The sequence below is a fragment of the Phalacrocorax carbo genome, chromosome 8 (assembly GCF_963921805.1).
Source record: "Phalacrocorax carbo chromosome 8, bPhaCar2.1, whole genome shotgun sequence".
NCBI lineage: Eukaryota > Metazoa > Chordata > Aves > Suliformes > Phalacrocoracidae > Phalacrocorax > Phalacrocorax carbo.
The window spans coordinates 280,678-305,229 of record NC_087520.1 but is presented as its reverse complement, the minus strand read 5'-3'; the positions used below and the strand labels follow the sequence as shown (position 1 = coordinate 305,229).

At 46.1% G+C, this 24,552-nt stretch overlaps 1 protein-coding gene and 1 long non-coding RNA gene across 4 annotated transcripts; both read right to left on the bottom strand.

Annotated features, from left to right (window-relative positions):
- Window positions 1–916: 916 nt before the first annotated feature.
- GFRA3 (GDNF family receptor alpha 3) lies at window positions 917–12,757 on the bottom strand. The gene is made up of 8 exons (XM_064458193.1): window positions 12,634–12,757; window positions 8,925–9,200; window positions 8,109–8,201; window positions 7,336–7,681; window positions 7,151–7,260; window positions 5,940–6,074; window positions 4,835–4,965; window positions 917–4,532 (listed from the first exon to the last, which is right to left on the bottom strand). Exons 1-8 carry the CDS (start codon window positions 12,674–12,676, stop codon window positions 4,398–4,400), a joined length of 1,269 nt encoding a protein of 422 aa, XP_064314263.1. The 5' UTR covers window positions 12,677–12,757; the 3' UTR covers window positions 917–4,397.
- An 8,982-nt stretch (window positions 12,758–21,739) lies between these two features.
- Window positions 21,740–24,447, bottom strand: LOC135314624 (uncharacterized). 3 transcript variants are annotated; one of them, XR_010374118.1, is made up of 4 exons: window positions 24,057–24,447; window positions 23,353–23,464; window positions 22,501–22,581; window positions 21,740–22,357 (listed from the first exon to the last, which is right to left on the bottom strand). It is a non-coding gene; the product is annotated as an uncharacterized LOC135314624 (long non-coding RNA). The 3 variants fall into 3 exon arrangements; XR_010374117.1 differs by having other exon boundaries at window positions 24,071–24,445; XR_010374119.1 differs by lacking the exon at window positions 23,353–23,464 and having other exon boundaries at window positions 24,071–24,435.
- Window positions 24,448–24,552: the final 105 nt, after the last annotated feature.

Sequence of the window (24,552 nt, the reverse complement as noted above, 5' to 3'; positions counted from 1 at the left end):
CCCTGACCTCTGCTAACCCTGGGGTTTGCAAGAAACCCAAACACCAAGTCACTTCCTGGAGGAGAGCTAATCACCTATAAGAAGAGCTTCCATTAGAGACTAAACCAAGCTCAGCCTCAACCGACCCTCCCTCATCTGAAAGAAGGTTTGGCCACAGAATCCCTGAGGTAGAAGCGATTAGCCTGCAATCGTATTTACCAGTATCTGTTTTGAAGGGGGAAGCAACTTGAGAATAGTGGCTGGTTTTGGTTCTGTAGCAGTGCTGAATGATCCTGTTGAGCTCAGTAGTGCTGGTTGGTTTCCTGCTTCTCCACTGTTGGCCCCAAAAGCTTTGGCTGGTTCATGGAGACCTCCAAGATTACTTTGAAAGTTTTCTTTCTTGTTCTTGTGCAAAGTTGCCTACCATTTTAGCAAATAGAGTGACTTTTGATTTTTAGGATGTATTGAAAAAGATCCTTTCATTTTTTATAGGTGCTGAACCTGTAGTGTTGTGTTGTGAACTCGAAGTTACCTTTTATTGTCGGCAGATTTTAAGAGGCATGCTAGGGATCTGTAGCCAGGAATTACCATTTGAAGGAAAGCTTAGCTTTTCTTCATCTGCAATGCATATTGTGCCCTCCTTTAAAAGGAAAACTTGCAGCCACTTGATTCTTAATGGAACATATGCGTTTCTTGGAGGCAGTAGGAATGATTTTAATGAGGCAAGGACACAATAATTTTGGATTTCCAAATTCAGGGCCACATCTGAAGTACCTGACAGTGGGCGATGTCTGTAAAAGTTGTTAAGATTGCTTTGTAAGAGATTCTGTCTAACTCTGTTCTTTAAATTTCTTTCCCATAATGCCTCCGGCAGTAGGAGACGACGAGTGTAGCTTCTGTTAAATGCAAAGGAAGGCAGGAGACTTTTAGAGTTGCAAGATAAATTTTATTAGAGAGATTTGGCATTATCTTACACTTTTAAAAATAATCTACATTACAACAATCAGAAGGTTCTCTCCTTGTATATGCTTGCTGAGAGCTCAATCATAAGACTGTTGGGATAGAGAATTTTTATTAGATACATTTTTGTATTTAGACCAAAGGTACTCATGGGATTTTATGTTCTAGTTTCTGGGGAATAGAAGCTGAGGGTTTCTTGTAAATTGATCTGCAATTTGGTTAGTTAAAACTGTTCTGAATGGGTTTACATAACTGTGCCAGTCTTCGAACATCGGTGGTGCTAACAGAACTGAACTGATACTGATAGTAGCATAACATTTCTAGCATAATTACACTTATGTGTGCCTGTATGCTGTGCAGTTGAATAACTGTGATACTTGGAGACCAAGCGTTACAAAAGGCTAGGTGAAAATGGGTTTGTACACATGGCAGTGTGAGTGCCTGTCAATGCAGGTGTATTTAGAGGTGAATTTTGTTTGCAGTTATTGATGCACAAGCCTGAGAGGCAGCCATGTATTAAAGGTGCGTATGTACATGCAAAAGGGACAGAAGACACTTGGAGAAAAACCCAAACTGAGATGTTTTGCTTTAATTTCAGTCTAGAGCTGGATTTTTCAGACTGTCAGGCATTTTCCTGTGTAATCCAGGACATGACAGGAGGCTGCAATCGCAATCAATAACCTTGTTAGTAGGGGTAAGGGGCTAAAGGTCTACTGTGCCCTGAATATGAACCACAAAATTCTAATACCTTTTTCCATATCAACCTGTCTTAGAGCACTGAAGTGGGGAAAGAAGAAGGATTGCAGTGCAGATGGGTGGAAGAGGAATGCAGTACAGTGTGTGTGTGGTATAGCCCGCTCAGGGAAACCTGCTCCATTTTCTCACAAATATCCTCACTGATTTGTGGAATATGGGAAAGAACAACATTTTTTTCTTCCCTGTCACTCTCCACTGAATTCTGGAGAGGTGCTGTTACACTACAGTCAAGAGTCTGACATGTTTCTAGTCCCACCATATGAAGGATGATGGTTGAATATAGATATTAGAATATAGTAACATGGACTCTGCTTTCATTAAAGAATGGTAGCAAACATATGGGAACAGTGCCGTCTCTTGATCCAAGTAGCCGTATTTCAGTAGGTAATCGGAAATACCGGCATTCATACTCCCCTTTATTAAAAAGACATTATATTTGTTCCTACTGCATGGAAATAAGATGTTGCTTCTCTGTGTGACAGAGGAGATGGTTCTGCTCCATGCAGCGATTTCCCTGCCCTACCTGCCCAGGAAGTAAAGAGAAGGCTGGAGTTTGAAATGGAAATATTACCACTGCAGAAGGACAGTTACCCTAATACACATGACTATGTGAGATTCTGTAATAAGGTGTCTGACAGTGACTGGGAGCCACAGCATATGACCTAGCTGGTGCTTCCCTGGCAATGGATAAAGCACAGGGTAAAAAGAAATACCCACCTGTTCTATGCATGGAGGAGCTGTTTTGAGCTGAGTTTCTAGCTATCCTGAAAGCGTAGGATGGCTGATGAGGCAACACTTGCACACAATTGATTGTAGACTATTAACCTGTGCTCAGAAATCGATATTCACTTAACACCACATTTTAACAGGCAAAGGCAGTACAAAATAACAGCAGTTACACAGTGCACACATTTAAATTCAGAATAAAAAGGTCATGAAATAGAGCTTGGCAGAAGAGATTGGGCAGGCAGGGTGGAAGGGGACAATGACAACCTGAATATGTGGAGAGGTACAAGGTAGTTGCAGCTCCCAGAGATTTGTGCAACTGACTATCCCAGTGGTTTTGTGGTCAATACAGCTTCAATGAGCTATATGCATTCTCTAAGCATCACTTAGAAGGTTCCTCCTGCGGCCAGGCAAGGTTATCCTTTGCTTGATAAGACCAAATTTACTGGGGTTGAGCACAGAAATCCATCTTAACCCACAAAACCCAAGTCTGTTGCTAGCCACGATAATGGATGATATTTGTATCTACCTATTTTGCAAGGGGCAAAACAGAAAGAAACAAGAATATATACATTGTAGTATCGTGGCCTTGATCTGGGATGGTTATTTTTCATATACATGCAAGAATGGATTTGAAAAGGGAACTGAAAGTAATCCAGAACTGGTGTTTACCAGGAACTTTATGTGTATGTTTATTGAGCTTTACTTGCAACCCACCCTGGAGTATGGACTTCCAGACTTCAGGATGGTATGTTGTACTCAATGTCTTGATAGGCTTGAGGAGTGGACCCATGTGACCCTCATGAAGTTCAACCAGGCCAAGTGCACCTGGGTTGGGACAATCCCTAAGATCAATACAGACAGAGGGATGAAGGCATTGAGAGCATCCCTGTGGAAAAGGACTTGGGGTTACTGATGGATGAAAAATTAGGTATGAGCCAGCAATGCACACCTGCAGCCCAGAAAGCCGTACCATATCCTGGGCTACATAAACAGAAGCGTGGTCAGCAGGTCAAGGGAGGTGATTCTCCCCCTCTACCCTACCCCACCCCACCTGGAGTCCTGCATCCAGCCCTGGGGTGCCCAGCACAAGACAGGCATGGCCCTGATGGAGAGGGTCCAGAGGAGGGTCATGAAAATGGTGAGAGGGCTGGAACACCTCTCCTATGAAGAAAGGCTGAGGCAGTTGGGCTTGTTCAGCCAGGAGAAGAGAAGGCTCCAGGGAGACCTTATTGTGGCCTTTCTATATATAAAGGGGGATTGTGAGAAAGACAGTGAGAGACTTTTTACCAGGGCCTGTAATGACAGGACAAGGAGCAACGGGTCTAAACTGAAAGAGGGTAGGTTTAGATTGGACATAAGGAAGAAATTCTTTACTCTGAGGCTGGTGAGACACTGGAACAGGTTGCCCAGAGAAGTTGTGGATGCCCCAACCCTATAAGTGTTGAAGGTCAGGTGGGATGAGGCTTTGAGGAACCTGGTCTAGTGAAAGATGTCCCTGTCAATGGCAGGGGGGTTGGAGTAGACAATCTTTAAAGGTCCCCTCCAACCCAAGCCATTCAATGATTGAGGCTGAGGCATATGCCTGAGGAAGGGTTCCAGAACATGGGGTGGTAGGACACACTGTGGCAGGTCCCCCCCTGCAGTCAGAAACAGAACCCTGTACAAGTTCTGACAGAACTTGGATCCTTGTTTTAAAATATTGTTCTGGACTATCAGCCTGACGCTTACTCAAAATGCTGACATGGCGGAAGCAGTGGTGGGTACCATATCTGCAGAGCCCAGGGCAAACCAACTGGGGCAAAGTGGGGCACAAGTTGCAGGGAGGTTTTCGGTGACTGCCATTCTGGGTTAAGGCTGTTCCATTCATCTTTTCGGGAAGTCTTCTGTTTCCCAAAGGTAAGCCATTAGTGGGAGGTGCCTGGATATGGAATTAGATTAATAATATGGGAAGGAAAGATGCCATTTGCACCAAGTTAACACGGGCTCAACAACAGGGGCAGGAACAGAGCCAGAGACGGCCAAGAAATAGCAGCTCCAGAATATACAGAGGAGGCCATAGGCATACTGCTGTGTTCGGAGATGTCTCGCTGTGTCTTCCCTTCAGCCACCTAGGAAACGAAAAAGAGGAAAAAATCCCAGTTAGACACATTTATGCTCAAACGTCTGGATGCAGAGCCTCCAGTTCTGAGCACTAATGTGAGACTATACAAAACTCCTGTGGCCAGGCAGCACAGCCTCTTATTTCTGCTTGTCTCTCAAAGGAATAGCTCAAAGCGGTCCAGGATTCCACATGCACGTGATATCCCTCACTTTGATGTCCAAAATCGCCCATCCAGATCCAAGGTTCTTCAACTGCTGTCTCTAGGCCGTGTGACTTGCTGCTTTGCAAAGGCAGCAAAGCAGTGCATACCTGGGACATTTCTGAAGCCAGAGATGTGCTGGCACTGTCTCCTTGGAAGCTTAGGGAGGATGAATAAAATAAGTCTTCCTGTCTCTCTAGAGTTGTCTGCTTCAGGTGCATTTGAGACCAAATGGTATTTTCTGCAAACAAAAGTAAAGCAAAAGTCTTACTGCGCTTTTCTTGTGCACACCTTGGAATCTAGTGAGCAGAAGCCCAGGGAAGCTATTTTAGGAAATGCACTCACAGGCTGTGTGACTTTGATTTAGAAAATACATATTCTGTGCTCAGTGACTGGCCTGTTAGTTTCTGGGTTTACTGGTGAGGTTCAGCAGACTGCAAAGCCAATTTGCACGGTACTTCAGGATCTTTGGGTCCCTCTGGGACTTTCACAGTTGTTTATTTTGTAAGGGACAGGTATGTAGTATCTCAGACGGGATGTTTAGGTTGTAAGTGTATCTATACTGCTGGGTGTAAGGCTTATCTATACAGCAGGAGGTAGGTTTAAATATTAATCGTTTATCTAATGATGCTGGTTTCTTTGATACCCTTTGGAAGCTTTTACAAGCATAAAATATTTAAATCTTATTAAGGTCTGTTGCTAAAATGCTAGGGAGATGAAAGAAATACAGACTTAGGATTGATTACATAGTTGTATGTAACAGGATTTTTGTAACTGCTATGCTGCTGAGTCTAATAACAGGGGCTGTGTCAGGAGCTGCTTTATCCTGCCCGAGTGAGGGCCAAAGGTGAGGGGAGGTGGGCAACCCAAACCCCATAACCCTGGTGCAGTGATGTGCTTACTCAGCAGCCTATGGCTACAGCATACCTGACCTCCCCTTGTGAGTGGTGTTTTTTTTTTTTTTTTTGCAACCCCCTTCATTTGAATGTTCTTTGGAAATAACTTCGTGGTGTTTGAGGTGAACAGAAGTGTTGGCAGAAAATACAGAAACACTTCTGAGAGCAGATCCAGGCTGGTCCCAGAGGTTGGACAGGCGATCACGGAGACACTGCAGAAGAACTATACGCAAGAGCAATGTAAAGTAGGCCCTCGAAATCAACAGGATATGAATTTCCCTACCCTGAGCTGTTTCTCTGTGGTATGATGGATGCTTACCAAGGCATTTGTTGTTCTCAAACATGCCGAGTATCTGGTCACACTTCTCCTTCTGGTTGCCGCTGCTCTCACACGTACACCACAGGGAGACCTCCACGCTGGCATTACTGACATAGTTAGGTGTCATGGGTGTGCCTGTCCCAAACCCCCAGAAACTGGAATCAGGATTTACTTCATCAGATGAAAGAAGCATCACGAGTCCTGTTATACTTAAGGGAATGCTGCCCTAGAGGCAGAAGCCTTCCGTTGTGATATGCATGTTACACAGAAGAGGTCAGGAGCCCTGCAAGGTGACGCAGGCCTGGTGAATCTATGTAAAGTCTGCTGAGCTGTGAGAAAGTGTGGAGATTGCTACCCCGACTCAGGAAATCTGATGGTGAGGTATACTGATAACTGAAGCTGGTGCAAGCATTAGATTGAAGGATGTGCAGCATCTGCAAGGACTCAACTGCAGTACTTGCATACGGCAGCAAAAGGCACTCTTCTTGTGTAGCTGCAACACTGTACGGCCAAATACCTTTTGCCAAACACATACTGCACACCTGTAGTGTGCCACTTGGTCAGAGTTCATTTAGCATAAAACCAGCAAAGACACCTGGAAAACGAGAAAGTATAGTGTAGATCTACAGCTTCTGAGCTATTGCTGCTCTTTACAGCTCTTCTTCTGAGCTACTCTGAAAAAGTATTAGCAGGCTGGCAGTGAATGTCTAAAACCAAGGACAACCTCCATTCTAATAGCTGGCAGTGCCAGGTTCTGGCTGGCTCTGAGAAGATAGTGTGTACAACAGTAACAAACCATCAGGAGTCTAAAAGGCAGAGAGGGAATGTCAGGTTTAACCGCTGCTGTGATGAGAGATAACTCCTGCAGCAGGGATGACTTAGTTCATACAGGCCCAGAGTGCCCTGTTGGTCAGGTATTTAGAGCACTTTGCAACAGCTGATGATGCAAACAGGCGTTCAGAAATCTCAGGCAAGTGCTGCTGATTTGACAGCAGAAGATGGGACAAAGTAGAGGGGTAAATGCCATGGAAGAGCTCCCTTTGGGCTTCATTAACCTCAGAAGCAAGAGGGAGCACTAGAGTCATATTCATTGGTATACTGAGCACTGCCTCCTGCAGGAGAGCAAGATGGTCCTTCACAGCATCAGAGTGTGCCTGCAAGTTTGTGGCCTGAAAGCATCCACCCTGTGTATTCCTGTGGATATCACTTACCAATCATGCCCATGTAAGCCTGCAGGCATGCAGCGTGGCTGTGCTGAGAGCAACCATCTGGAGACATATCTGCAGGTTGACAATTTTGCTGGAAGTCAGCCAGTCGGGATCTGTAGGAAGGAAAATGAGACTATCAGTGTCTATGCTGTTCTCTTCTCTTGGCTAATTGCTGCTGCTGGACCTACTTGCAGATATGGTCTTCTAAGCAGGAGTCCAGAAGCAAGAGGCAATTGGGTTTGACGTTAGATTGGAAGGAACAGTCGGGGACAATAGTCTTCCGGCGCCGTTCTCCACAAAGTTCATCTTGACATGGACAGAACAGGATCCTTTTGGTGAAATCCTCAGGGACTTTCTCAAAGAAATTCCTTAGCCCTCTGTGGCATTTGCGACGGTCACACATGTCCTCGCTTCCCGCTCCTTTGGTGCAGATAGAGGCGTAGTCTGTGCGCAGACGAACACACTTCTTGCTCAGATTACACACATGAGTTGCTTTCAGGCATGGATTTGTTGCATCTCCTGCTAACTGTGAGCCTATAAAGCCAAAAGAAACCCAGGAACAATGATGCAAGTCTCCAGAAGACTTTCTGTGTGGAAATAGGGGTAGCCCTTATTTGATGATCAGATTGGGAACATCAAAAAGAACAAAGAAAATTAGTCCTGCTACGTGCCTGTAGTATGTCATTGCAGTTATACTACTTAGAAAATCAGGGGTTTTTTCTGTTTATGTTAGGGACTTTGCTTCAGAAAATGCATCATTGTGGGTTACTCCCTGTTTCATGGGCCTCAATCTGTGGCTGTATTTACACTTGGTAGGGGAGACAAATTTAGGCAGGTATCCAGAGCAGGCATTCCTCTGATTAAATGGGCCATTACCGCAAATTGTTCTTCTTAATAATTTTCAGCCCACGAAAAGATAAGAAAGGGCAGCATTATATCATGTAATCATTACAATCCTTACCTGATAACAGAGCTGCCAGTTTATTATAATCTGTCTTCCAGTGTTCTTCATTTGCTGGATTCTCATAGGGAGAGGCCTCCAAATTGAAATAACCTAGGCAAGATACAAGATATTTTATGCAGTGAGAGAAACGTTTTGTGAACAGCTTTTTTTTTATTATTATTATTTTTTTCTCTTATTTGTCCCTGGCTGTTTCCTCAGGCTGGAGTTCAGAGATGCCCTGTCCTGCTCAAAGCCAAATGCCAAGAATGGTTCTGCTGGAGATGCAAAGGTGTTACTGTGTAAAAACAGCAATTACATTTTGTCATCAAATTTTCACTGGCTGGAATTTGGTCTATGTTGTCATTTGATTTTTCCTTTTTTTTTCCTGCCTCAATACTAGTGAGGAGATGTGTAGCACGGGCAGTCTTTAGCGGGAAGCCAAGTAGAAGCATCCCACTAATGCTGGAAAGAAGCAGCGTGCTCAAGGATGCCATTGCAGTGTGTGTCATAATCACACATCCATTCTCAGTAATGGACAGACATTGACCATTTTGAGGTGATTTTCACAGCAGTCTCTCCTCACAGCACTAAATCTAACTGCCTCAGAGTAGCTACCTTTGTCTCTCAGGGTCCCTGGTGATTCTGAAGGCACTGTCCCAGACCAGATCAGTTTTCTCTGCTTATCGAGCAGAGCAATAATGAATTCTCTTCTAGGAGCTGTGGTTCCAAAGCGATACCTGCAGTGTTGGGAAGTGGCCTTTTGCAGTTGTTTTCCAATGTGGGGCAGGGGTAAGCCTTACCAGTACCTTGTAAACTCATATTATTTCATCTCACCATCTGCCATGCTGGAGTGAACGGTCCAGAAAACACGTAAGCAGTGCTCCTGTCTCTTCATGCGCCGGTGACACTTGCAGTGCAGCAGAGAGCTGTTTCCGAGGTCTAGCTCTGCGTTTAGACACCTGACCCTACTATCATGATCCAGCGGAAGAAAGCGGGTCTGAGCCAGGGCGCAGTTTTCCAGGATCCTGTAGGTGGCATTGCAGGTAGAGTCCAAGAGGCACAACTGTTCTGCTGCTATGCAGTCGCTCCTCGGCAGAGCCAGGAGGTCTCCTGGACAGGTAGGGAAAAGATTGTTAGGATCGCAGCCCTGATGAATGCCACACAAGCACCTTGTCATTGCTCTGTGGGCATCCAATATTCAGTAAGGACTCCTCTCAGGAGGCAGAACTGCTGCGGGTCTTTCATATGGAGTAGTAAGGAACAAGAGCTGTCTCCATTTAGAAACAAAAGGATAAGTATTAATGTATGAAAGAGGTAACAAAAGGTTAAAGAAAAGTCTCAAACATAATTTTGTTTAATAAAACCTTTTTTTAAATCACCCTTAACTCTTTCAACTTGGCCAGGATCCGGGATGGCTCTGTATTTTATGGAGTAGTAAATCCCTGTGGAAACCTCAGGGTTGCTGAGCCTGCTTTGAAGAAGCTCTTCTATCTGGGTAATGAAAACCGCAGTGCAATAAGCACATAGTAACACCATACTGTGTGCTGTGAGTCAGCGCTGCTGCCATCGCTAAAGTATATGCTGGTCATTAAGCGATGAACTGAGAAAGCCATTTGTAGGGTGTAAAAACAACTACTTTACCGAGCTTGGAAACTTAAGAATGCGTATTTTTTTGCACAATAGAATAAATCCTTAATGTAAGATGCAAGTAGCTTCATATAGAAGTGCTGATATGCAATAAGTTTAAGTATTTAGAACCCAGTCTCTGAAATAGCTGCCAAAAAATGCTGGGATGCAGGCTTGGTCTGCCAGCTTTCATCTGCCGGTTGATTGTGAACTCTGACTATATCTGTGTCTGTCTGTATTTGTGTAACACATGCAATGATTTTATATATATATATACACACACACACATATACATATGCACCACCTAGAGGAAGTACTAAATAGTCTCACTTTAACAATATAATCTTTGAAACTAGACTTCTTTTTCAGCTTTTTAAATTTTTATATGGACTGTTGTCTCCTAAGGGTAATATGGGGGCAATACTTAGCATTATGCTGTCACAGGTAGGTGGATTCAGTGTGTACTCTTCCTTAATTTCTGTAGTGTTTGAATCTGTGTTTACAGTACAAGTACAGTGAAGACCTGGAACAAGACTGGTAATAATATTTATATATAGGCTAGTCTGTTTCTTTCCTTTAGGACAATATTGCTTGGCTGATTTTAGGAAATGACTGTACTGAGCCTTACATCTACCTTCAGTGTTCTCTGGGTACATGATCTTACCGATCATTCTCTTATTCAGCAGGTGCAGTAGTAGTATTTCAGTCTGCCTTCACTAGAGATCAGAAAAAAAATCTTGGTACAGGTCACACGACCTGGTATACCACCTTCTCCATCGAATTTGTTCTCTCACTTCCTTCACTTCTGCTGCCTTCATCAGTTTATCTCCTGTAAGCAGTAGGCTGCATAATTCTATGTTAGTCTGCTTCTCAAACTTTCTACTTTTCCTACAGTCCAGTAATACTATCTAGGCATGCCTGTCTCACTTGTACAAATTTCTTTGCTTCTCTAGCAACTTACTGTACTTTCTTGTTCATCTGGCTGTTATGTAGAGACCATATGACTTTGTAAGCTCCCTGAAAAGCAGGTATCTCATCAGAAATGCTTTGACCCTAGCACAGTGGGTTTTGGTTAGGCATTACACTTAGGCACAACCTTAATGAACATTACGAGTGTGATCACATACTGTAGGGTTGCAATCAGTGCAAATTCCCAATAGCAAATTGGTCCGTTCTCTCCAGTAGCTTTTGGAACCCTAAACCGTGTGAACTGATCTGCTCTACCAGGCCAGACCAAATTACCATCTCCCCCAGCATCCCACCTCCAACAGTGGCTTGCAGTAGCTGTTGTGGGAAGTTCATAAAAGGACAGGATGCTCTTTCTTAGCCTTAAGACTTACTTCTGCTCAGCAAGCACCTGAGCTTGAAGTGACATTTTAAAAGCTTTAAAGTGATATGATAGTTGCCAGGGTAAAGCAGAGCTGGGTGTAAGCGGATAGACTGTGTTTCTACCACAGGCCTGTACCAGATGCTTCAGGCAAAGATGCTGTAAACCTCAAATTTAACACAGTCCTCCTCTACAGACATCATTTAATAGCTATCCATTGTCTGAAGCCCTAATACTTGACAAGTTGTTTCATTTTTTAAAACCCATCTTAGTATTCCAGATAATAATGTGAACAAATGAGAAAGCTAATTCTTTCTTAGACCTATGGTCTAGGTTGCAGAACATGTTAAAGACGCACGTGTATGGGAGTCCTTCTGTAGTTTATTACGTTTTAACTTTTTTTTTAATCAAGTCACAGACTATGATTATTTATACCTTAGAAAAAAGTGATAAGTAATACAATATCCCTTTCATCTTCCTTTTCGCTCCACATCCTGTCATATACATACATGTATTATTTTTATGCCCCTGGTGCACCATGCTGTTGAAAGAGAGGAGGATTGCAGAAGGAAATACCTTTCCTTTATTAAGCACAGTTATCAAAGAAGCACTGGTATTTGGATATGGAAAATCATGGGAAATCTGCTGCAAGTGCCACTGAGGTCTCAGCGCAACAGCCTGTTTTTATAGAAGTCATTGTAATATTCAGCAGCTGCAGCTTTTTCTGAGTGTGAAGCACTGACATCCCATAGCCAGGGTCTGGGAATGCTTCAGAGCAGTTCCATAATTTCTGTGTTTCTAGTCACATCAGCCATGAAGACTGCATAAGAGATGAACTGGAAAGAGGAATAATACTTTCTATCCTCGGCTTTTGTGACTTGGCAGTAGTAGAAGGCAGAGTAGAACAGCTGCATCTCTGCAGGAGCTCCTCGGACTGGTCTTTGCAAACTAAGCCTCATCTCAGAAAACTATCGGCTTGAAGCATTTCAGAGAGGGAGCGCGTGGAGGGCAGGTATCAAGAAAAGCGCTACGCAGAGTCAGCGTGAGAGAGGTACAGCAAGGATCTGTTAAGGCAGGTCCAGCTAGAGCAGAAGCTCGCTTTGCCTGTCCTGCCGCGTTGAGGGATCGGCCCCTGGCGTGAGAGAGCCCGGCGCCCGCCGTCCCCCCGCCTCGAGCCTTGCCTCCGGGACAACCGTTTCCCCCCCCAGCGCGTCCCTCCACAGCCGCATTCGCAATTCACGTTTCAGCTCAAAGAAGCAGCGCGCCTTTCACGGTCTGAAAAGCGGGGTGCTCCGCGCCGCGTGTGCCCGGGGCCGCCGGAGCCGGCGGTCGGGGAAAGGAGAGGCGGGCAGCGGCCGGCAGCGCCGGGCTCGGGGGGCGCCGGCCGCCCGAACGCGAGCAGCGAGGGTACCCGGCGCCGCCGCAGCCGCCCGCGGCGGGCGCGGGACGCGGGTGGCCCCCGGCGCGGCGGCGCGGACCCGCTCGCCGACGGGGGGACCGGGGACGCGCCGCCCTGCCCCGCCACGCTCCGCAGCCCGACCGAGCCCGGCGCCCGCCCCGCCCGCCGCCCCGCGCTCCGGGCGCTGTTACCGGCTCGGGAGAGGAGCAGCCCCAGGAGCAGGGCGAGCCCCATGCTGCCGCCCGGCGCCGGCGGTGGTCGCTCCGAGCGCTGGGGCCGCAGCTCACATGCTGCGCACAGCCCGCCCGGCCCCGAGCGGCCCGCCCCGTCGCGCAGCGGGCGGCGAGCGCCGCCCCGCGGCCCGGCCCGGCGCGGGGGGCGGCCGTCGGGCGGGGCGGGCGGAGCGGCGGGGCAGCGCCTTGCAGCCGCCCCCGGGGCGGCCGGGGGAGCTGCTGGGGCCCGCGGCGCGGGCAGTGCGGGGACGCGCTTCCCGGGCGAGGCCTGCGAGGACGTTACGAAAGGGGCGCTTTTGAAAGGGGTTGTGGAAGACCTGCTTGGTTTTCGATTCGCAGTACAACCCAGGACTGAGGGTGAAGCTGCGATTGCTCAGGGCGGAGCGCCCACGGGGGTGTGCTTTGATAAAAGAAAGTAAGTCTTAAACAGAGGGAGTGTTCTTGGAGGGGACGGGCGCCGGCTACCTTTTGAATAAGTGATCTCGGTGCTTCTTCGGTCTGCAGGAGAGATGGGCGAACCTCTGGCTACTTCCTTTTGGCTTTATCGCGAAGGGTCTTGTTTCAGTATCTTACCCGTTGCTGGCTCTGCCTAGATTGAGCTATATGTCTGTGTCCAGGCTAAGCAACGCATTTCTGAGACTCTGCCTGGCGTTTAGGCAGCTGTGCTTCTTTTTTGAACAGATCCATCTTTTTAGTTAGCACCCTCAGGACAAATTAACCAATGCAAAAAAGTAACAATCCAACATGTGCGCATCAAACGTTACTATATGAAAATGAGGCAAACCTTTTGTAGGTTGATCGCTTGCACAAGTAGAGAGACCTACCGCATCTTCCCCAAAAGCCCAACAGAAAGAGCAGTAATTGTGCAAACACATCAAGTATTCACAATCCAATTCAGTGGTGCCTTCCTCCTCCTGGGTTTTGGAAAAGATTAGTCCTGCTTACTGCAGGGAGCTGCTGTGAGAAAATTCTTCTGAATGTGAACAAGTTGTCCACAACCACTGGAGGAATGAAAAATCATTCTCACCACGGCTCAAAGGCTAATCAAAGTCTAATGGTTGGAGGAGCTTGGAGAAAATGGTGGGTGGGACAGAGTGTTCTTAGCTTTGTAGTGAGCTGTTTGCAGTTACCATTCAGGAGGAGGAAGCAGAGAAGTTAGACTGAACTAAAGCCAGGAGCAAAGAGGTTTACTTATAATGACAACATGTGAAAAAAACAAGTGGGTTGGTCCTGTGAAATTCTCTATGGTTTTCGTGAGAAATTATAAGAATAAACAAGTGGAGCTGAAAGTTTTTAATCATGATCTCCGTTGTAACTGTGGCACGGTAGGGACCTGTTTGGATGATTACTATGGCTGGAATATTAATACAGTGGTCTGCAACTTGTGAGGAGTAACAGGCAGGAGAAGAACAGGAGAGGTTGCCCTCTATTTCAAGGATTTGTATACTTGCTTTGAGACTGTAGGAGAATCTTCTCTAAGCAATTTGACTGATTGTTAAAATGGAATGAAACTACACTACCATTTATGTTCCAGGATGCCTGGCTGTAAAACTACGCAGAATCATCCAGTGCACAGCAGCGGGAGGTTGTAGCTGCCCAGGCATCCATTACAGCAGTGCCGGTGGCACAGGAAGTTTGTGGAACATGTTACCTTCTTGGTACAGAAGGTGATGACAACTACAGGAGAGGAAGCTCTGCTGGACCTGATTGTAGCTGACAGGTACAGCTTTTTTGAGAATGTGAATGTAAAGGGAAATTTGGATGGTAGTGGTTGTCAGTCTTTGATCTTTAGTCTGTTGTTTCTATTTTGCTGTTTTTACACTTCTAAGCAAAGGCAGATTTCAGTAAACTCAGTGAATTGATAGTCAACATCTCACGGGAAAAAAAGCCTGAAAAAGATTAAACAGCGTATGTGCCTTGAGAAACGAAAGAACATAAACAATTAAACTTAACTACAAGCTCTAAGAAAATTCTGGAACACATAAACAATCTGTTAGTGTGTGGAAAATAACAGCCTTGCTATTTGTCTCCCAGATGGATTTGTCAAAGACCAATACAATTTCTTCTCCAACAGGATAACAACTTTTGTGGGGAGGGAAAAAAAAGAAGAGATAGTATGTACTGGGGATCTTTAGGAACACCTCTAGACAGCTCAGTCAGCTTGGTACAAGAGAATGCTTCAGAGGATCTTTCAAGTTGCTTTACAGATTGTTTCTCTGATTCTGTGATTACAAATCTTCACCAAAAGCCCACTGAAATGATTCATTAACTCAGCTTTGAATTATGCTTTGCAGTAGATAAAAAGGCAAAGGGAAAATTCTTCTTTCCATGTTAAAGCTGAACGCTGTAGCAGTGTTTTCAAGTTTGCCTTGGCAAGTGGCCAAGTAGAGGAACCTGACTCAATGTCTGGTGAAGGGCTGGCCAATTCACTACACTTCACTAGTCAGCACAGCCTATGACTGCAGCGAAATGGTCCCTGTCTTGATTTTTGCATACTTACATGTGTCTTTGCCTGGGACCCATGACGGACAAGGTTATTTGGTTATTCCCCTGCTGCACATGTGCAGAGCAGCACTGTAACCTCATTACAGGTCTCAGAGAGTTGGATAATTACCAATCTCTCATGACCAGAGCTTTCATCGCTCTTTCCTTTTGAAATTCTATAGGCCAACTCTGACCTATGGGGGTCATCTACCAGTGTAATGTATAATATCTCAAGAATCACTTTCTCTAATTCCATGCAAGGTCCAGGCCTTTGACCTTCTCAAAGAGCTGCAAGAACAGTGATCAGCTCTGATCTGATTGCTTCAGCTTTCAGCATGAGTTCCCTGGTTTATGTTATCTTTGTTGATCTTTGCAGGTTCATAAGGGTCCTGGGCTGATTTGGGGATAGCGATGTCAGCAGGTCCTGTGATGAAACAGGTATGTGACTAAGGCTTATAGCAAGTAAAGTCTTGTCAGATCTTCGCCAGTGTTTTGTTTTACCCAAAACTGAAATGTTAACCTTGTGCATCAAGGTTGCACAGGGGTTAAACACATGCAAAAACTGGACATCTTGTTCATTTCCCCCTTGCCCTGGCAGATTTGTCCATAGCGTCTTGTCAACACCTACTGCAGTAAGCACCATTCTGTTCATAAGGCTAAGCAGTACCTGGACAGTGTATGATCACTTAAGTAGTTAAACACATTCATTTAAACATAAGCTCGTGAAAATTGTTGCCATTTAACCATGAGCCCTGGAGGCACAGAGTTGCCCAAACTCCTCAAGGAAGCCAATTTGCATGCGAATTCCTTGAGTCCAGAGGTATGCAGTCACATTCATGTGGTCACACTCTTTTCATAGCCTGTAAAGAGAGCTTGCTTCTCAGCAGCTGATTGGAGGGTGTCATCCCTGCACATATATGAGTGATGAGCTGTTACTTCAAAAGAGCCGAGGGAAACATTCAGTGAAGTAGCCCCTCATGGTCAGGTAGGCAATCAGTTACCTTACAGAACCAGAGCCAACGTTATTACAGAGCTGCAGTTCATTTCTGCTGAATCTCATGAAGACAGAATTTGCGCTCTGAGTCTGGAGTGAACCATCTTCTGCTTTTATTCTCCGAGGTAAATGCTGCTCTTCCTGATGTGCACCGAGATTGAAGACAACAGCTGTATGCAAGGTGATCCGACATCAGGTTTGCATTGCCTGTTTCATCCTTATTTCATCCTCATGGAGGTTGTATGGTTTTGACTGTTACACTGAAATTCATCAGCCAAAGAGAGCAACCGCTTTTACAGCAGTTGTAGGCACTTTCTCTCCAAGCCAGTACACTACAGGCAGCAGGACCAGTATAGCTTTGCACATTTCCTCCCTTTACCACCCCATCGCCACTCCCTGGAATACTGCCTTACTTTGCTTTTCATTTTTGTTTTATCATTCATGAGTCTGGATCCTCTGGTCCTTGCAGTGCAGATCACAATCCATCTGCCTCTAATGGGAAATATTAGCACCAAACCGCATATTCCTGACATTCATTGGAGCCATCACAATTCATCATCTTCATATTGCTTTCAGGCTATGAAGTACTTGATACAGTGCATGCAAGTTTTTCCTTTAACACATTAAGAACTCATTCAGCAGATCTGGACACATGGCAGGCCACATCTATCTTATGTCTTATCATAGACTGTGTGAGGTGCACACAGTGGAACAAAGATTCCATTCACCATGCCGGTGCTGTTCCTTCGTTAGTTATTCCTCTCTTTGGTGGCAGGGAGATCCCTACAGTATCTGCAGGAGGGTAGTTTCTGTTTCCTCTTCTGTTCAAATTAACAGCAATGGACAGTCGTTTCCATTACTGGGGAGCCCTTCTGAACAAACCAGGAGCACAAATCATTAGCTTCCCTCTGAAATGACTGTATATCACTACATTAAAGCAAGCAGCATCTCCAGTGACATGCTAGGCGTTTCTTCTCTACATCTGCAACTGCCAGAGCCAGTGAAGTGTGGGTTTGACCCAGCAAATATTTTGTTTGCAGTATGTGCCGAGTTACTTAGATGTACCTTATTTTGTGTAGTACTCATGAAGATACAGCACACTGGTGCTTCTGCTGCATTTTGCAGGATTTGACCACTACAACCCTTCTCGAGTCAAGGCCAGAGCATGTTACTGCACAATACAGAAAATGCTGACGCTCTGACAGCTGAGCCTGGGGCATCTGTAAGGAGTACTATCAGAGTACTGCTGCAGGAGGCAGCACAGAGGAGGGCTGTGCAAACACTTCTCTGCCTGGGCTAATATTTACAGCACCACACTCCGCTCTTTACAGGGCTAGAGACAGACAGCAGACACAGCTCGTATTAACACCTGTACACTACAGAAATATTAACCTAATGCAAACAGCCCAGCAGAAGTTAATGTCTATATTCATAGAAAACCAAATAAAAACCCCTTTCATTTCCTAGCATGACTGCTAGTGGCCTAAACAGTCCTGGCTGCTCATTGCCGAAGAAGTTTCAGGAGTCTGACATCCAAAGCAGCTACCCATAGTTTTCTGCTTCAGTGTCCGTGGTATTTGGCCACTTCTGGCTCAGATAGTTTTATCCTTTTGTTCCTGTGAATAAAGCACTCAAAGCTGCTCCTGTATTTTAGCCTCAGTGTGGTTCACAGCAGGAAGATCAGAGACATTTAGGTGTCTGTCTGGATAGGGACGAAGTTATATAGCTTAATGGATAGACTCTGTCTTTGGTGAGAATAACTGTCTATAAGTCATCCTACAGGAAAAAGGAACTAGCAAATTTACGACGACAACTGTTTAGGCTGAGGAATTGACAAGCAGAACAACAGAGCTTCAATCCAGAGGGATGCTGAGAAATGAGCAGGCTGGGTCAAGAGGCACCTAGTGAAGGAGAGTGGTGGTCTGCAAGAGGGCACAGTTACCCCATGCGCCTGTTCCGGGTGGGGACTGACTGGCTGAGGAGCAGCCCCTCCGAAAGGACCTGGAAGTTGCCATGGATACCAGTAAACTCTGATCCTGAATAAGACAACCCACGCACCACACTGTATTTGGAAGAACATGACCAGAGACTGAAATAAACTATTCCTGTCTGCTTAGCAGTGGTGTGGCCACACCTGGACTGCTGTGTACAGTCCCCTACCCCTGAAGTTCAAGAGAGCTGTGGAGGAACAGGAGAGAATGTCTTGGAGGGCTCCCAAGATGGATCATCTGACCTGGAAAGAGGTTAACAGAGCTGGGCTTGTTTGCTTGGCAGAGGAGCTTCAGAGGCAATCTGTTATCGGCCTACAGCTACTTGAATGTGAGTTGCAAAGGCAGCAAACCCAAACTCATGTTGGCAATGGCAGGCGATATAAGAAGTGATGATGGCCCCAATTTGTAGCTTGGGTTGTTCAGGCTGGATACGATGAAAACTATTTTGCTAAGAAGTTGGTGCAGTTCTAGAACAGGTTATCCAGAGATGTGTTGGAGTCTGTATCCAAACTTGCAGAAAAAGCCACAGCGGACTTGGTCTTGCGTTGGTGGTAGTACTGCCTAGCACGCAGGTTTTGGATTAGAATTCCCTTCCCACCAACTAGAAAAGGCAATGGTTAGCGTGTGCATGCTTGGATGACAGATTCAGAAGCAATCCAAGTCATGAGCAGCTCAGAAGAAAAATTATTTGCAAAAGGAAAGCCGAAGTATTTCTTCAAGAAAAGAAAGGAGGAGCTCCTTGGAACAGCACTGCTCTATTACATTAAGTCTACATTTTTTCAGAGGCAAGAACATAGAAAAAGTAAGTAGCTTTAATAATGCATTACACTAGATTTTGATTCAAAGATATTTAAGGGATGCACTGTGAGCTCATTGTCCTGATCCTGATATATCTGTGATGCGTATTGTCAGAGCAGCTACTTGCTCTCTCCTTGTCTCAAGTGAAGCGAAATTAGGATGTGGATCGGGCAGTGGCAAGACAGACCCAGGCCTTCAGGGGTAGCAGCTGTTCAGGGGCATGTACTATATTGAACATGATAACAGACAGAAAAATAATGGAACTGAAAGCAAGATTTTACTGCTCTGTAGGCTGGCAAGGTACTTAAACAGGTATGAGAGCAATCAAGTTACCGAACATAAAATAGATTATTTCTCCTTGATTCAGTAGCAGCCTTGCAGCTGCCTTCCACTGTGAAATGGACTTGGTTTCCATTCATTCAAGCCATGAGACGGAGGACTTCCAAGGCACGTTACGCAGCAAAGATCAGCAGTCCCACCCTGTTGCCACCTTCGCTGCCTTTCAGTGCTGTGGAAGACAGAACCGGAGGCAGCAGGCTCCAGCTGCTTGCAGTGGGTTTTTATTTTAATCACTCCTGTACATTTTCTCCTCCTTGCTTGTAAAAGAGATGGGCACATCGCAAGGCAGCAGCACAGGGGCTGTTTACTTGGGATCTTATCAGCAGCATTAGGTGCTTTAGAGACTACCAGGAAAGACCCAGATACGAGCCGCTCCCACATGGCAGGACTTTGGACCACAACATAGAGCTGCTATGTCCAGATGGATGAGGCTTTCTCTACTGGGTCTGCCCCTGGCAACGAGGTTTCTAGGATATCTAATTTATTTGCCTGTCCTCAGAAACCCCCCTCTTCCCTCCTGTACCTCCTGTTCCTTTTAAGCATCCAGCAAAGTCCTTGCCTTAAGAGCTATCAGCAAAGATACTGTTGGCAGTACAGGAGGATACCTCACTCTGCTCAAAGAGGTTTTAACTGAGTTTTTTTTTATACAGAGGTGAAGGTCAGTCAGCATAAATGTAGAGGGAGACTCCATGTGCCATACGCAATGTGCTCCAGAACAATAAGGCTGTTTGGATAATAGGTGAGAAGGTGAGGCTTGCCTCTTGAGAGTCTGCATGCAAGCCAAACCGGTAAAGCTGTGCAATTTTTTTTTTTATTTTTAGTAGCAGTATATAGACACTGTTGTGTTGTTGTTGTTTTTATTTTAACTAACCCATGCTGAAGGGAAGCTGTGCCAATAGCTGAGGCACTATCACAGGTACGCTCATGCACCTCTTTCACCCCAACAATCTAGCTAATTTGTAATAAAATGGAATATGTTCTAGCTAGATCCCCAGGGCCCTGCTCGGTAGAAGGTCGCATGGTTGAGGAGGCAGGATAGCTGGGAGTAACACAAAGGAGTACAGCACCATCTCTTCTCAATGAACACACATCACAGGGGCTGCTATGCTGGAGTCTGTGGCCCACCTAATGCCCCGGGATGACAAAAAAAAAAATCCCCTCATGCAGGTCTAAGGCAGCTCAGGAACATTAGATATTCTGCAGGGCTCTGTGGTTTATGTTTGTGCTCTCTCTCAGGAGAGACCAATCCTGATCCCCTTTTCCTGGGAGCGAGATGTACTGGAAAAAGCCATTGGCTGCACCAGGCTGTGGCCGGGGTCCCTGGTGGTGCTGCAGGAGTGCCACCTGGTGGGTCCTGTCTTCACACCATGCCCAGAAGCCTGGGACAGAGCCTCACCAGTGCACGGCAGGGGTGCACTGTCGGTCACCTCACCTCTTATGCAGACACTGAGCAGTGTCTAGAAAACACGGCTAGGGACAGTGCTGTGTTTATTTCTACTATCTCCAGAGGACGTGCAGAAAAGGTGACATTCTTCCTAGCGAGCATGATCTTCAGGCTCTCTTGCTCTCAGGTTGGTTTTGTTAGCTAAGAACTGATAAATGGCCACAACTTATGAGCATCATAGCCGCCAAATTATTACTTCAAAGCGCAGGAGAAAGTTAGAACATACAAGGTTGGCAGATATCAATTCATTTTACTCTGGCAGCTAATAGAATTCTAACAGAAAAGCGGTATTTTCTTTTTTCACTATACTGTCATCACCCCCATTTCATGCCTTTTTAATTGTCAGGACCTCTGGTGACAGCTTAGCTGTAAAGCAGACAATACAAGCTCATTGTGTATGATGATTAACTCTCTATTGGCATCAGTATTTCTTTACCTTGATAATTCTCTTTCTTCTTACATACAGCCTCAGAACCCATGCCAAACTGCTGGCGTGGCAGAAAGTAGCAGGATAGAGTTCATCCTAGCCCTGGTCGCTCTCTGAAAACAGCCACCCTCAGCTGCCATAAAAACGTCCAAAAGGGAGAATTTGAGTAGCCTTCCCTTACAGAGAGCTATCTGCTAACTTCATCTGTTGGCTGGTGCTATATAAATGTATGTAAACCTATCAGATTTTCAGACTTGTCATCCCCACCTAGAGTCTAAACAGAGATACCAGCAATTCAATTACGCTGGACCAGTACTCAAGAAAAAAATTGTAGTTTAAAAGCTGCAGCTTGGGAAGACCATGGCTGACATGTCAGTAAGGGCTTAACAGACATGCGACAGAGAAGTTAACCTTCCGCAGTTCTCACTGTTGATCTTTATGGAAGCATAAAGACTTACTTGCTGGAGACTTATTTGCTGGGCATACCTGATCCTGCCTGGTGATAGGCTGAGAAATCATAGTTTTAGGTATCCATTAGCACCTGCATGCTTTACTTTCTTAACACTGAATTGCCATTGGGAAGAAGGTCCAGTGCTCAAACACTTTGGCCTGCTCCAACTCTTTATTTTACCAGTCAGAAGTGACAATTAACAACAAAATCCACAGCAATGTTTAGTACTGAAGAAAAACACGGAGACTCCTGTCTGAAGCAGGAGGGATGAGAGCTCAACCAATGACATATGCCGCCTTGCAGTCTTTAGGCAAGACAGCTTAAAAGCTGGTTTAGTCTTTAGTTAAAAAAGCCTGTTCTTTCCCTAGGCAGCTACAGTACTCTTTTATTTGTGGCTTTATGCTCAGCCAGTGTCTTGCAGAGGCAGTGCCAAGAATTTTTAAACAGACTTCCTAATTTGTCCTAGCAGTCTCAGCAGAACAAGGCAGGTTCCCGTTCTCTTTCTTTCGCCATCACAGTCTAGCTGTCATCAGGGAGTTGAACTCTGCTCTGGAAGACACAACTCTTTTAAGTGGTTTCTACTCCAGATATTGCTTTGGTTCTCACAGTTTCATGAGGCAAGTAATCTGGTCCTGCTTCCTTCACTCCAGTCTATGACTTGCTCTCGGTGCGGAATTTCAGCAGCTCTACTCTGAAGTAGAGCTGTAGTAGTCCAAAGGTGCATTGAACAATAGCTCAGAGGTTCACAGAGCTCCTGGTAAAGAGAGGGAAAATGCATAATGTCAAGTAGTTAATATTGGGAGAAGCTGGGCATGAAAGTAGATAGTTTATCGCAGGAGCCAGTATCACAGAATCATAGAATGCGCACAATCATTTTTTATCCATGCCAGAACTTACAGGTGAGACAGAAGCACAGTCCACTGGCTGAAACAAATTAGGAGTCAGGCAGTCCATGACTGTCTTTAGCCATGTCAGCTCCTGTGAGGAGAAAACAATCTTAGCTTTAGATAAAAAAATTATCAGCTTTCACAGACTAATTGGGAGGAAGGTCTTGGGAGCTCCACAGAACTGCCTATTATGTTATCAGTTCTCATGAGCTCAGTAATGGCCAAACCCAAAACTAAAACCTAATCAAACATGAAGAATAAACAACAAAACAGAGAAGAGCATTCTGCAAAGTCCTTCTAGGCCCTCTATGTCAAAGAATAGAACAGAGATGGAAGAGATACAGAGAACGGTGGCAAGGCTGATCAAAGTGTGAAATGGCTTCCTAGCAAGGAAGAGCTAAATACACTGACATTCTTCCGTCAAGAAGAAATGACGAGGAGGATCTGACAGAGGTCTGTGAAACCCTGAATGCCTTGGAGAGCATGAAATGGAAAGCTACACAGTTGCTTAATACAATACTGTAGGCACCAAAAGAAAACAAGTGTCAGGTTCGGAACGCATGAGATATGATGAAGCTTAGGAAGTCTTTCATGGGGCAGTATGAATGCTGTAAAATTTACATAGATTTGAAAAAAAAATTAAAGATGGAAACACTTATAGAAGAAGATCTTATCAAGGGTTATTACATACACAGATGCCACAGGCTGCTAAATGATGGAGAATTCTCTGGGGAAATACAAGTCCACGTTTCCCACCATTTTATACTCTTCCATAACGGATAGGAACTGGCTATACTGTGCCAGAGTATTCTAATGGTATTTTCTCTAATCCCTGCATCTTGCCCAGAGGTCTTCCTCTTACCTTCTACTCAGGAAAAAATTCTTTATAGCCTCCCTTCAGGACATACAGCTAAGGATAATGGAGCGCAAGGCAATAATTCGTGGCATGATTTTCTTCCCTAAGATAGCAGCACCTTTGAATGCCAAAAGAGCAGTCAGGGAAGGAATAACACTGTGGCATGAACAATTGTCCTTGCATTTTCTTTCTTTCCACCCCCAGAAATAGTCAACGTTAGGATTCACATGTTGGGACCCTGCTCGGAGGAGAATTCACAGTGGAGCACAAGGATCAGGCGCTTCCGTGGTATGGAAGGGAGGTGAAGCATCTCCAGGAAAAAGATGTGGACCGGAGCAGAACAAGTCACAAAAGGGTGCCACACTGGGACAGCAGCACCCATCTGAGAGACAGCGGGAATAATTCCTGGCTGGTGCTGGGGCCAGAAAGACGTACATGTCAGTGACTAAAACCCAACTCACACCAGCCGCCTGCTTGGAGTCGTTTGTAGGGTTGAGCTGTGGAGCAGAAGGATTGCCTGAAACCATGTCTTACAGAGTCCGCCCAAAAGGCCGTGCACTTGCAACAGATTTTTACGAAAGCGCAGGGAAAGCAGAGCTCAGACAGTGAACCGTCCTAAGGGGCACAACCCTTGCAGATCATAACCTGCACAGTGAAAAACTGTCCCCGTCAGGCACCGGGAGAGGAAGCCCGGCTGCCCGCTGGCTCACCGCGCCAGGCTCACCTGTGCTCCCGTCTCCCACCTTACATTTCAGGCTCTTAGAGAGACCGCTGGACCGCAGGCTGCGCGCAGGGGCAAAGCCAGGCTCCCTCGGGCGGGAGCAGGGACGGCAGCCCGGTGCCCGTCGCTCCAGCGGCGACACCTCCCCCCCCCCCCGCGGAGAGTCCGCCCAGCCCGCCGGGAGAGAGGGGAGACGTCAGGCGGCGGTCCCGGGACGGCGGCCCCCAGCCATGACCCGGGCACGGCGCTGGGGACTGCCCGGCGGCGCGGGGGGGGGGGCGAAGGCCGGCGGCCTCAGCAGCGGCCCGCACCGGCCGCGCGGGCTGAGGCGGGCGCCGCCTCGCGGTGGTTGGGCCGGCCGAGGGGCACGGTCGGAGAGTCACGTTCGGACTGGGTCGCAACCACGTCACTCAAGAGGGGCTTAGGCTCGTGGGCGGGACGTTGCCCTTACCAGAAGGGGCGGTGTATTTAGCGGGCCAATCACG